The 15000-nt window shown below is 32.8% G+C and overlaps 1 protein-coding gene across 1 annotated transcript; it reads right to left on the reverse strand.

Moving 5' to 3' along the window:
* Window positions 1-4095: 4095 nt before the first annotated feature.
* On the reverse strand, window positions 4096-7974 carry LOC108345949 (uncharacterized). The gene is made up of 2 exons (XM_017584816.2): window positions 6233-7974; window positions 4096-5739 (listed from the first exon to the last, which is right to left on the reverse strand). Exons 1-2 carry the CDS (start codon window positions 6941-6943, stop codon window positions 4396-4398), a joined length of 2055 nt encoding a protein of 684 aa, XP_017440305.1. The 5' UTR covers window positions 6944-7974; the 3' UTR covers window positions 4096-4395.
* Between the last annotated feature and the right edge of the window lie 7026 nt (window positions 7975-15000).

The raw sequence follows: 15000 nt of genomic DNA on the forward strand, positions 1-15000 counted from the left end.
ATTGTTTTGAAAACAAGTGCATATCTGGTGTTCTGTTAACTCCTGCTGGTTTTCTCTTTAAGATGGCCGTGAACAATCGCTGTTTTGTGGAATGGAAAGAGCAGTTTCTTTCACAGGAGCGTGGTAATCGTGTGGTTCACTATTACTTGAAGGATGCTGCTGGAGAATCTATCACAGCCACGTATCACCCTCACACAACCACGTATTACCCTCACACAGCCACATAGCTAACTTCAGTCCACCTTGTTAGTTGCTCCGTTAAAAAATCAACGTCGTTTCCAAAAAGGACTTGATTGCACACTTTTTACAAAAGTTGGAACCACATTGAACTTTTAAAAAAAGGTAGGACCCAATTGAACATATGCCCCCTTTCGAGGGACCAAAAGAGGCATTAAACCTTAAAAATAATCTTTGATATCAACATAAAAAAAAGCGCTTGACATAAGTCGAAAGCTACCATCCATGTAAATCAAGAAAATCCTAATTAACATCAACTAAGAAATACATTAGCATTGACAATAAACAACTTTGATGATGGTAATCGAAAAATAATCTCAATCGACATCAGCTTAAATGAATATCACACCAAAATCTATGATGTAAGTGATGTCAAGCTAACAACATAATGATCCGGTAACAATGTCTTACTCCAAAGTAATCAATCTAGAACTGGATTAATAATGTTATAGTGAAAAACAAACTAACTATATCTTAAACACAACTTAAATGAAATTGCGAAGAGAAAAACAATGCGAGAGATGATAAAATATTGAAATCTTCAAACTCTTACATTTTTTCTAGATAAAATATGAAATTGTATAATTTTAAGTAATAAAATAATTCTCATAAATTTTTAAAATTTAAATTTTTTAAAATTATTTATGTAACCAATATATTTTATCAGAAAATATTTCGGTTTTGTATGAAGATAACTACCTTCTGAAATAATAATAATAATTATTTTACTATTATCATCATCATCATCATCATCATTATTATTATTATTATTATTATTATTATTATTATTATTATTATTATTATTATTATTATTATTATTATTATTATTATTATTATTATTATTATTATTATTATTATTATTATTATTTCAGTGATCATATTACGTAATGGGATATTTCTTTGTGCATTTCATAGTGTTTTTGGGATGTCTCCCATTTATTTTAGAGTAAACTTTTGAGAATATAAACCATACATTTAAAAAAAAAAAATAAGAGGTGTCCAAATCTTCTAAGGAGAAGTATGAAGGGTGTTGCTCCCTCCACCTCCACAGGCTTCTCCCTCCACCTCCCCAATTATCTTTAATTCCAATTATATCCTTAAAGTTAAAACTTTTTATTTTTATTATTTTAATATTTTAATATTTAAATATAAACTAATATAAATATACATTATTAAAATACATTAAAAAGATATTCAAAAATAATAAATCAAAATATTAAAATATCTAATAAAATAATAACAGAAACATAAAATTAAAACAAAGCCTAAACGGATGACATCCTTCAACGGATGTCAACATCCGTTTAAGGCGAAACGGATGTCGACATCCGCTTAAGGCGAAACGGATGTCGACATCCGTTTTGCCTTAAACAGATGTTGACATCCGTTGAAGGATGTCATCCGTTTAAGCTTCGTTTTCATTTTACGTTTTAGGGTTAAAGGATTATTGGAAAGATTATTGGAAGGATTATTGGAAGGGTTTAGGGTTTAGGATTATTGGAAAGATTATGACTACGTACCTGGAGAGGAACCACGACAAGCACATTACACCACAAACGCACTGCACCACGTATTGCACCGAAAGCAAGAGGAAGATTGCTTGATAATTCTTTTCACGATCACTGAGCTTTGCAGAAAAATATTTTACTCATACAAGGAACTACGTAGGTTATCAGTGAAATATGTTATAAATGAGTAAAATTAAAAAACAATAATTCTAAAAATAAAATTTTAGTGAGGGGCAAAATAGTAAAAGGGAGGTGGAGGGAGAAGGCTGTGGTGGTGGAGGGAGCAACACTCAAGTATGAAAGTTCAATCCTATTTGATGAAAAAATGTTGGAGAGTCACTCCCTGCACTACCACAATCTTCTCCTTGCACCTCTCCATTTCCTATTTACCCTTACCAAAAATTTATATTGTGTGGTTAAAAAAAATTAACTTTTCACCAACGGATATGAATATGCTTCTTCCTTCAACGGACGTCAAACATATTCACAACAACTTACTTACCTAAATATACAAAACCTACTTAAATATACATATAAATCAAATTACCTAATGCAAACAAGCATATAAATTAAATGAAGAAAAGAAACTAACGTGGAATGGAGAATGGAAGAAAAGGAAATGGAATCAATGAAGGAAGAGAAGGGAGAAAATGGAAATGGGAAAGAGAAGGAATGGAGAAAAGAAAAGTCTGTGGGGGAGTGGGGAAGAGAAACGGATATGGAAAAGAAAATAAATAAGAAAGAGAGAAGTTTGTGTGGGGATCGGGTGTATGTGCGCCGTAAGGAATTTAGCTTTTAAGTAGAAGTATAAAAGCTAAGGATAAAAGTAATAAAATTTTAACTTAAGGGTATTTTTGAAAAACAAAATAAAATGAGGAGGTATAGGAAGAAAACTGTGGTGGTGTAGGGAGAAGGTCTCAAAATGTTGTAGTTTAAATTTGGGCTTAATGTCAGCCCAACAAAATCCTTGAACGGTCCAAGGAGGCCCATCTCAGCATAGGTTATTCTTTCTGCACCTTAACAATTTCAGTTTATACTCTTTCAAATTTCAGATTGGATAATTGAAATGTAAAAACTTCGTTCAGATTGATATTAGGCTATTGCTTCATGCATCCTATCAATCTCTCGCTGTACCACATCAAAAGTTTTTGAAATTTTTATTTCCGTAATAGAAGTTTGGTGATTGTCTTTAGGAAAAAAAATTCCAAATTTGTTTTATCATGTTCCGGAAAATGAAATCCGGAATGATAGAGTGCTGGAAAAAAAATTGATAGTGTGCTGAAGTAATAACCTTGGTATTTTCATAATTTAATTCCGAACTAGGTAATCCAAAATCAATGTTTTACAATTTGGATTAACGTTTCCTTATTGTACACCCATGTTGTTAAGTTGTAACAACAACAAAACCCTCAGCTTAATAACACATACAAACACTGCCTACAAACATGGTTTTGGATATTTATACCTTAAAATTTTTATCATAAAATACCCTTTTGTATAAAATAATGCAAACCTAATTTTCACTCCCTCTTTATTATTCTTCAAATCCCAATTTTGTACATTTTATTTTAACTAATTTTTAGACCATATTTTTCATCATAATTTTATCATTTGTTAATCTTAAATTTGTACATTCATTTTCTCAAATAAGTTTATGTTAAACATAATTGCCATTAGATGAAATTTTATTAAAAGAAGAAAAGAAAAGAAAAAAACATGAAAAAACCACAACAAATAAAATTATATCACACATAGTAAAAAAATACATATTATGAAAAATCATTATATGAAAATCAATTTTATATTCTAGAAAAAAAAGATAAGTTATTCGTCGTATTAAAAAATTCATTATTAGTCAATTATCTCATATTTCAAAATAACCTTTATACTTTAAAAAATTTACTTTTAAAGATTTAGTATTAATTTTTTTTTTCATTCTTATCAAGTTTCTTGCAGACCTCCTTAAATTTCAAACAAACTGCCACCGAATACATTCATTTTCATTATTCTTTAAAGTCCTTTGCTTTTATTCTCATCTTCTCATTTCTTCTATATAACTTTTTATGGTAATTTCGCCCACTTTGACATACTTTCTCACTATGACAAGTGAATTACAGCAACTATTATAGTAATAAGTTGTCTTAAAATCATAATTTTGCATCAGTGATCTCTCATTGTTTTAGCATTCATTCATTCACATTTCATCTTTTCTTGCTAAATCTATCCTTCTAAGAGTATTATGTGCTTTTATTCACCCTTTTAGAAGGCTCTCACATAGGCTTAATGTCTGAGTTTCATTCATGCACATGAATACTAAGTCACTCATCTAGCTAAAATGCAGATGACTGCAGTGACCAAAAGGATTAAATAACACATTGGCAAAGCTAATTCTTACATTACTAGGCACCAAATTGAGGCAATTTGATGCCAATATGATAAGAAACATACTTTTAAAACATAAGTTTTCCATTAACAAAGTGGACTTGAGGATGATGAGCTATTCCTTAAGTAACAAACTATATCTATAAAATCTTACAACTATAGAACCCCTTAGCAACCCTTAACAGGTAAGTTTAAAGTTGATAAAGCAGTTTTTCCCCTTATTTGTTGAATTAGCCTGGTCAGGAATTATCTATATAAGCTCATCCAGTTAAGCCACAGCAACAGCATGAGCCTTGTAACTCTGGCTTTCTTGCCGCCTGTGAACTGTGTTTTTGACATTAAGGCCAGGTGCACCAAAGCAGAAGTAATGTCCCCTCAACTTCCTACCAACTGAAGTTCTCTTTACCAACTTTGGTGATTCATCATCCTCAGGTGGTGGTTGATTTAAGCTAGATGGCCCAGCAATTTCACTGTCAATGTAAATGCCCTTTTGCTTGTCTATTGATCTAGGTGAAGAAATTGATGATTTTGAAAAGGAACTAGACCTGGATCTTCCTGAAACCTTTACTTGTGGCATGGATTGCATCACTCCATGCACTAGTCCTGAAGCAAACCTCTTCTTAGCATTTGGACTTGACTGCTGACTCCTGACAGAAAGAGTTCTTTTGTTGTTAGGAAGTGAAACTGGCCTAGAAAATCTTTGCCTAAGGGGGGTTGGAGTTTCATCAAAACTGTTATTCCATTTCCTGACTGAGTCCACTGAACCGTCATCTGTAGATTTTTTGAACTTCTCTTCATATTTCTTGTCTTTCACTCTAGACCACTGAAGAGCTCTCTTTAATCTTGCTGCTGCATAGTTCACAGAACTAGGCCTTTTGCTAGCTGTTGAAACGCGATTTTCAACAGTATTCGGGTCATATGGAATGTGTTCCGATGAGGATGAACTCACTCCTCCATTTCCATGATCAGCAATAGCATCTGACACATTCTCAATGCCAGTGTACAAAAATATTTCAGTGTCTGAGACTCTGAATGATGTCCCAGGACTGCTTCCAATGCTTTGCATTCTCAAGTGTGAAGCTATGGCTTTTCTTGAACTGTGACCTTGACAACCAAACATTCCACCAGCTGAGATCAACTTTTTTATTAGTATATCTGATGATGCAGAGTTGGGGTGTTGTCTAAGGTAATCTAGTGGGGTCATGCCATCAACATCAGAGATATTCACATTTATTGAGGGAGCAGTCATGAGGAGCTGCACAAGATCAGTGTGAATGTTGCCTATGATGGCCATGTGAAGAGCAGTTCTTCCATCATTGTTCTTGTCATTGATGATGTCCCCTACATGAAAGTTCTTCCCACTCAGCATGTTTCTCAAAAGGTCAACCTGCTTGTCCAATCTTCTGAATGCATGAGATTGAAAACCAGACACAGCCTTATGGAGAAAAGTTTCTCCAGAGTTGTTTCTCAGAGAGATCAGTGTGGGAAATGCTGAGACAAGAGCTTCAGCTGTAGCTAATTGGCCCCTGGAAGCAGCCACATGCAAAGAAGTGTTACCCTGATGGTCTGTGGAGTTTATCATGTCAAAGGATGATATAAGATATTTAACAACCTGCACGAGAGGCAATATTGTTCAGAGTTGAAATGCCATACCACCACAGAAAAAGAAAATCACAAACTAATTGTTGCAGAATGCCCATAGGCACAACCAATCAAAAAGCTCAAAATGAATGAAAATAGTTATAAAAAGAGATAGCAAGGTCACACAAGAGGATTCCTTGATTCTTGTAAAGTAGATAAAAGGATTAGAACTTTTAACTACCTCTTCATGTGGTCTATTTGGTCATGCAAGAACTACTCGGAACAATAATGATCTTACAGAGATTATAATAACTCTGTTGCTTATGATATTGCGTACTGAATGCTATATGTTAATCAACACCAAACAAAATTTTATATGTTAAAAGAGCTTTTAAAAGGTCCCTAACACCACCAGAATAGTTATATGAAACAGGTTATGAGAAACAAAGAAAAGAGCAGCAGTAGCTTCAAACATTTGATGCATAAAATGAAATAGAACTCATGATGAGAAACAAGAGTATCACCTCAACTTGGCCTCTTCCTGCAGCTGCATGTAAAACAGTTGATCCATCAGCATCTCTGTAAGCCAAAACATCAGAGCAATTGGCTAGAAGCTCCTCCAAAATCTTCAGATTTCCTCCTCTGGCAGCAGCATGAACAGCCCTATTGGTCATCTCCCACCTATACACAGAAGGAATGTCCCCAACATGCTCCTCCACCACCACCCCTCCTTTGCCAGATAGAAACCTTGGTGAAACAGAAAAATCAAATAGCAACCTGAAAACCTCACAATTCTTGCTCCTGGCAGCAGCATAGAGTATGTCAGTGATACCATACTCTCCCTCACCAAAAACCAGCAAAGGGTTCCTCTCAAGAAGGACTTGCACAAAACCCAAGTCCCCAGCTGAGGCAGCAGTGTACATTAGCCATCCACCATAGCCAGCTCTGATGAGAGAGTTCTTCCCTTTCTTTGACTCACATTCAAGAAGCAGCTTCTGTGCTACCTCACTCCGAAACTTTGCAACATCATTGAACTGTTCTTCATCATCCCACACCACTTCCAGCCGCCGGATTCTGCGCAGGGAAGTGAGTTTGAAAAGGTGGTTACTGTCCATTCTGAGAAGCTCACGAACCAAGTCATAGTGGCCATTTGCAGCAGCCCAATCTATTGGTGATGCGTACCACCACTGGTCCCCAGTGCTCTCCCAGCGAAGAGGAAAGTATGTAGGAGCCATTGACAAGATTGGAAAGGCTAAAAACTCTAGTGATTTGAAAACTCTTACAAGTAACAACTTTACCAATATGAAAGCAGATAATAATTGAAAACAAGAACAGCAAAATAAAACCAACTGAAACTAATGATTGCAAAAGGGAAAGGGGAAGAAGAAAGAGAGTAATTGAGGGTGGAATGTAACTGATGATGCAGAACAAAACAAGAGTACAGATAGAAGCTGGACCTGTGTGAGGAATATAGAAAACTGATACAGCACAAGAAAGCTTACATGGGAATTATAACATTGAACAACAACAAATTATGTTATAAAGGGAACCAAAGTTCACATGTGAGAAATGGAGAAAAGCACTAAAGCACACACATGAGACTGATTAAAGGGTTGAACAGTGCTAGTTGCAAAATCCCATCAAAACACTCAGTAATCGAGTATGATAAGTATCAGAAGCGCACAACAAGGAAAAAGAATGGTCCCTGAGGCTGGTTACGTGGGTTGGTGATGTGATCCAATTAATAATATCAAACAGATGGTATGAGAATGGAAACAGCCATAATTGTTCTCACAAAGTTAACACATAAAAGTTAGCAGACACTTCAAAGAAGAATATTGTTTATAAAAGTGATCACAAGACCATTTGCAGTAGATAACATGAGAAAGGGATGTAATATTCAAGAAAATAAAAAAAGGAAACCTTTTTCTTCTTGGAATCTCAAAAGGGAACTCTAAGATGCCAATAAAAATCTCATTGATGATTATGGTTAAGAACAGTGAACATCTTGTTGGATGCAAAGGACATGGATGATAATGAAAGAGGGGTTGGATGCAATGATGGTAGAAGCAGGAATTTCAACCAAAGGAAATGAGATTTCACTGTTGAAAAAGGTATTGAAGTAATTATAGAGCTAAACTGAAGCAGGGTGTTTTTGCTTCACATTTTCAGAGACAGAACCAATGTGACCATCAACATCTTTTCTGCAACTTGTAATAATAATAAAATAAATTATCAGAGTTTTTGCACAATGAATTATAATATTCTGTGAGGATATAGTTGAAGTGATAGTTTTGTTCTACAATTCACATCTTTGCACTGTAAGATTGTTCAACCACAATAATAATTTGCTTACTCATTCTTCAGGAATGTTTTAGGTAAAGTGTATTGAAATTGACCCTTTTTTTCTTTATCATAACTTGGCAACAAATTAGACAGCAACACATGTTTGCAATATTGAATATAGCATCTATGAAAATAAAAGATTGAATTCAAGCTATCTTTTAAAGGAAATTCTACTATCTCACACAACTTTTTTCTACACAACTTTCTCATAAATTAATTTATGATAAACAAATGATGTGTATATATGTGGTAGGTCTTGCATCAGAGGGGGTGAGGGGTTCAAATCTTAATTTGGAAAATGGTTTTTTAACTGAGCTGAACTGAATTTAAATCTTACCCATAATGTGAATTATTGATAGGTTATGTGTGTAATAAGTATTTATGTCTAATCTAAAATAATAATTTTTTAATTTTTTAAATAATTATATTTATACCCCTGAACATAATTAAGAATGAATTAAAAAAATACTACTTGGATGAAAAATATCTTAAATATGTTTTTTTTTTCAAAATTGTTATAAAAGATTGTGTTTTATATAAAGATTAAATTATGAAATATTTAATTCTTGTACTTCATAAAAGTCATGTAAAATGTGAAGGATTTGACAGAAAAACAAGTTTCACTGTGAATTATAATACAACATAACTTCTACATGCAGTTTATTGGGAAAAATGTTTAAAATAAATTTCATAAAATACATTATAAAACGAAACACAATTTTTATAATATTTTAATGATATAAATATCTAAAAAGTAATTAAAAAATTGAAATAATTTTTTATTTAAAATTAAAATACTATTATTTTAGATGGAAAGTGAAGGGTTAGGAAATTGGGAAGTGCTACTCAGTGTTCAACTCTTTCATAACACATTGAAAATTATTAAAAAGAAAAATCACGAAATGAAGATCTACCATTTTTTTTTAAGTTTTAATAAATTTCAAAAGAGTGTTATGAAATCATATTACTTACTAGCATTTCTATTAAAAGAAAGTGCAAAAATTTAATTTCCTTTCAACCACAAAGTATTGTTTGGGGATTTCTAAGTAATATTCTCCCTAACCCACCGGCCTCTAAAAGTTGTTGAATTGTTCTTTTATGAGCCTAACTTTACTTATGGACCTAAAACTTTCAATTCTTAAAAACAGATAAATCAAAATTTGTCGGCCTAATTAACCAATCATTTCATGGCATTGCCATGGCAACTTGCAAAGACCAAATTATAGAATTTGAGAAATTTCTCTTTAGTTACGAGAATTTTCATACCTATAAACTTATAATTTATACCATAAAATAAAAAATATAGGAAATAATTTAATTATGAGTCTAAATATTACATTAGATTAAAATAACAAGTTAAACACTATTTAAGAAAGAAACTCATTAACTTAATGTTTCCATATTTTGAATTAAAAATGTTAAGAAATAGATTTTAAATCTAATTTAATTCCATAAAATTGGTTTGGAATATGAAATTTGTACTCACTTATGTATTATGAAATCATGTAATATACTACTAAAAATATTTGTCCTTGAATCTCTAATTTTTTTTACGCCAATGTATATACATCTTAAACGTAAGACTAAACATTAATATGTGGTTCGATAGTAGGTGATACGATAGACTCAATAAATAACAAATTTCTCAATAATATGTGACAATTATATCAAATAAACAAATATTTTTGTTAAGATAGAACTCAATATATAGCTCTGATATCATATTAAGAAGTGTGCTTTAAACCTAACTCATAAAATTATTTTGTAAAATGAAATTTACATTCACTTATATAATATCAATCTTTTAAATTTTTTATGTAGATTAAACTTAAAAAAACACTTCAAAAACATAAAAGTGTTCAATAACATAAAAGTGTGCATGATTCTGTTGTGGGAATTTAAGCCATGAACTATAGTACTTTTATTTTGGATGTATTGTCGTTGGGTTTTTCTTCTCTTTCACGTCTCTATTCCTTGAGTTGAATTTCATGTTACAAAAGTTTTTTTAAGGTAAAACAATTATTCTTTTCATACCTTTTCATTTTAGTACAATAACATATAAATCAAAAACTAAAATTCTGTTTAGGTTTTAGTCAGGTGTGTTAATAATATACTGTCACGCAAAGAAGGATTTTATCATATTAATTTATTATATTATTTATTTCATTTTTAGTATAATTGTAAAAAATTGACTATTTTTAATTCAATCGGTATAATTATGTTTAGATTTTAATCTTATATATTGATTTTTTAAGATAGCTTCTTTAAATAGAAAAACCATGAGGAAATCTCCTCAATGATTTTGAGTTATTAACGAGACATTTTTTAAATATTGAATTAATTAAATTCGTCTGAAGTCTTTGATAAATTTGTATATTTTAAATTAAGTTTGTATTACAATTTTTTTATTTGTTAAATATTTTAAAAAGAAATATTTTTCAATTGAATATTTATTATTTAAATTTTTTATTAACTAGTTTACTTGGTTGTTATTTTTCATCTTAGTTCCTCCTCTTTATATATTAATAAATATGAAGTTATGTATATAAGAATCATACTATAATTAATATATAACGACATTATTATTTTCACTGAAAACCCGTTATAATAAGGTTGTTTGTTATGTTTTTCAGATACTTCAATCTCATTATCTAGTGTAACTAAGGATTATCCCAATCCCCACAATTAAATAGTTAATGAGAAAATTCTTATTATTGAACACATTTTTCAATGAAAAATAATACAAAGTTTACTTTAAATATAATACAATTTTATATTAATTGGAGAATCCCATATAATAAACAAAATAATAAAACACATAATCTATTATTAAAAGACAGAAGCTTAATCGTATAATATAAAAATTTGATTACTCAGTAATAAAAATTATATTAAATAAGAATTAAAAATATCAAAATTTACCATAAACATGAAACTTAATTAAATACATAATATTTAAATAAATATAAAAATATTTTGCATTAATATTCTACAAAATTTGACAATACATATATTATATTTTACCCACATTTTATGACCATTAAACTTTTCTTTCTTCTCTTCATCATACAAATAGAGAAACATGTGTTAATTAATCGATCTTATGGGAGTGTTGCAAATGTTAAACAAAGAAAATATAAATTAATGTATGATGAAGATGTAGTAAGCATGAGGTAATTTGAGATTATGATATTAAGAATATGTGAACGACACGAAAGTGAGCACGCGTGAGAATATCCCATAAAAAAAGTTTCTACTATTTGACCACAATATTTTCAGGAAATCATCAAAACAATTGGTTCAATAATTAAAAGTAAACATGAATATATTTTTAATATCTTCAAAATGAGGGAATTTTAATTTTAACTTTTACAACATAAAAAGCTATTCATTTTTCGTCTTATATAACTTTTAATTTCTGTAAATATTTTTCTTTCTTTCCTTAAAAAAGTCAAAATCACTAATTTTGATTCCTAACATATTTTAGGATGTATAAATGACATTTTTTAAAATTTTATCTTTAAGTGTTACTTGTTCATGTTATATCACAATACTTGTAAATTAGAATGATTAATTGGCTTTTTGTTTGATACGTAAATAGTTAACCACTGTCGCATAATATTAAACATTGAAATAACAATTTTTAACTCGTAAGAAACTAAACAAAGAAAATATTTAAAAATATAAAGTTAAAACATTCGCATTTTATAAGAATTGAAAATATATTTGAGACTAAAAAGTATTATTATTCCTCTTAATAGCAATATATTATTAGTCGGAATTTATTCAAAAACCTAAAATATCATGAGAGTGCAATCAAGTAAACGCAATCCACAACTTTTTGTTAGTTCTAAAAAATTCCATTAAATAAGAGATCTTACTCAAAAGCGTAAGTGACAGGGTTAGTAACATTTCTATTCTTATTTTTTTCTCTTTTTAAAATTTAGAGGGAGGAGATTGTGTCCTCATTATTATCTAACTTCATTGCGCTAGTAAAGAAAATATATTTTAACACGTTACATTACATATGCTTCGATTTAGTAAAAACCGAAATGTATGAAACTACGGTGATATTTATATAATTAACGTGAAGTTATCTACCTCGGTTCATAGGGACTCGAAACGTAACTGGTCTATTGCCTCAGTTTCACAAGCAATCGATCTCTATAATTTTGTTCAAACCACTTGCCTCTTTTACAAGTTAGACTTTTCGCCTCACCGCTTTTCAAAATTGGTTTATTGCTTCGGTTGTTTACAGATTTTAAATGGTTACGTACGAATTATTTCCTTAGGTAGAGTTTCTGCTTAAACGCGCCAACATTACATATGAATTTTACATACAGAAATATCTGTAGATAAAATCGGTATGTAACTTTTTTTTTATATCCGTATGTAAAATTCGTATGTAATACGTGTGTTACATACAAATCAAAATCCGTATATAAATTAAAAAATGATGAAAAAATTGATCCCTACCAAATTCAATATAATTATTTCATATTTCTTAAATATAATATTAAAGTTAGAGAAAAATGTCCTTTCAAAAATCAAAACAAGAGTTGTTTACTCTTTTTAAACATCGATATATAAAAAAATGAAGTTATTTATCTTATTGGAAAATAAAATGGAACATGAAAGAATTCAAAGAACAAGTAGTTGAAAATAAAGGCTTGAACTTCAAATACCTTCCTTATCCCATGCATTTTCAAATGGCCTTTTTATTCTCCATTCATATTCACATGCTCAAATTGCTGCTTCAACTTTTCACTACTACCATTTTTTATCTACAACCTTACATCCTTGTCAACAAAAGACATTTTAGTTTTTGAATAGATAAAAAGCTCAAAAACAAAGGATAAAGAAAACAACAACTATGCTGGCTCCATCAAATATAAACACAATACTAGAGAACCCTCCCACAAGCTGAATGAAAGGAAATAGAACAAACCAAATACATCTCTTCTGCTAGAACCAAAATGAAACACTGAGATTTTTCAAATTACGGAAATCAGGTTAAGTTCAAGTACTAGTTGCATTGCAATTCCTAATTTGATGCAAGAGTTAAGCAGTGGTGAAGAGCGGAAGTGAATCCAAGTGGGGGCAAGGATGTTGTAGTTCAAACCTTAGGTGAGGCGCAACAAAGAGGTGTGCATGACTGCTACTGTGAAGGAGGAATGGCCAACAACTAACACGTGGTGGTTCTATTGATGTTAATGGTGGATGAGGCATGGCGACTCTCATCGCTGAAGGCCTAGTTCACGAGGGTTTGGCAGTGGAGGAGCACGTAAAGGTGGATTGTCAATGTCGATATCGATGGGATTGTCGAAAATGATAACTTAGGGTTTAGGTGTTGCATTGAGGGCGATAGAGAAAAGGACGAAGGAGAAAGCTATTCTAAGAAGGTGGACAGTGGTCGTGATAAAGAGTTAACCATTGACATTGCCATTAGAAGAGCCTCTCCGAAATCCTCATAGGCGTTTGAGCATAGTGAAAGGTAAGGAGGAAGCTGATGCATTTGATGTGCAAAGTAGAAGAGACCGAGTGTTGTGTTATAATTTTAGAGAAGAAGAAGAACCTAAAATTGGAAGAAAAGAAACACTAAAACTTTGGGTGAGAATGTTGAAAAAATAAAGTGGGAAAAAGTAAAAAATGAATTATAATTTATGTACACTAGTACATTTAAAGGAAATGACACCGGTTAAATTCGCTGATAGGCACCGGTTTTTGAACCGAGACATATTCAGACGAGGTAAAAAGTGATAAACTTTATGCCTCGGTTTTGGAACGAGACAAAAAACGGTACGATTCGACCTCGGTTATCAGAACCGAGATTGTTCTTCTCCTTCTACTGCCTCGGTTGGAGGCTAAACCGAGGCAGTAGGGTCTTTTTTTTATTTTTTTTTCGTTATGCATTATCAGTAGGGTTTTTGAACAAGGAGAGAACTCAGATTAAGCAAAACCCTCACCCCTTTTGTAGATCTGAACACATTAGCTTGCTTTGAAAATGATGGCAAATTAACACAGGAATTTAATTTTGGTGCCTCGAGCAAATTAACACAGAAAAATTAACACAGGCAACATTAGATCTGACCCTAATTTTACCCCAATCTCAGATTCAAAGAAGCAAGTAAAACAAAATCTCATATTCGAAAAACCCTAATCTGACCCTAATCTCAGATTCGCACCACCACCATCAACATCAGAAAAACCCTAATCTGACCACCACCACCACCACTATCACCGCCGCCACCATTGACGCACCACCACTGCTTGCTCTTCCCTCCAGAGGCGACGCACTCGCAGGAGATTTTAGAGACCGAGAGAGCGACGGAGCGAGCCAGCGAGAGAGTGACGGAGCGAGACCGAGAGGAGAGAGGCGAGAGCGACAGAGCGACGGAGCGAGAGAGCGAGGGGAGGCGAGAGTGAGGGAGGCGAGACCGAGGGTAGGGAGGCGACAGCGAGGGAGGCGAGACCGAGGGGAGGGAGGCGAGACCGAGGGAGGCGAGGGGAGGCGACAGCGAGGGAGGCGATACCGAGGGAGGCGAGAGTGAGGGGAGGGAGGCGCGAGAGCGAGGGAAGGGAGGCGTGAGAGCGAGAGGGAGGCGAGGTGAGGGGAGGGAGGCGCGAGAGCGAGGGAGGCGAGAATGAGGGTAGGTTTTCGTTCAAATTGGGGAAAATATTTGGGGAAATAAGAGGGTTATATGCCTCGGTCCTTCTGGCCCGAGGCAGTAGAGGCTGATATGCCTCGGTCCTTCCTACCAACCGATGCAGTATACCCCTTTTTGGCACCGGTTTTTCTTAACCGCGTCAGAAACCGTGTCAGAAACCACTAATTAGGCACCGGTTGCTTTCACAACCGAAGTAGTAACCCTTTTTGGCACCGGTCAAGTCTGAACCGAGGCCTATAAGGTCTCGTTAATTACAAAACTGCCACCGTGTCTGAATA

Source organism: Vigna angularis, chromosome 8, assembly GCF_016808095.1.
Source record: "Vigna angularis cultivar LongXiaoDou No.4 chromosome 8, ASM1680809v1, whole genome shotgun sequence".
Classification (NCBI taxonomy): Eukaryota; Viridiplantae; Streptophyta; class Magnoliopsida; order Fabales; family Fabaceae; genus Vigna; species Vigna angularis.

Excerpts from the sequence above, each read along its gene's own strand:
- LOC108345949 (XM_017584816.2), bottom strand. The coding sequence starts at position 6,943 with ATGGCTCCTACATACTTTCCTCTTCGCTGGGAGAGCACTGGGGACCAG. Across the intron at positions 5,740-6,232 it reads CAGGAAGAGGCCAAGTTGAG|GTTGTTAAATATCTTATATC; the intron begins GTGATACTCTTG and ends CCTCTCGTGCAG.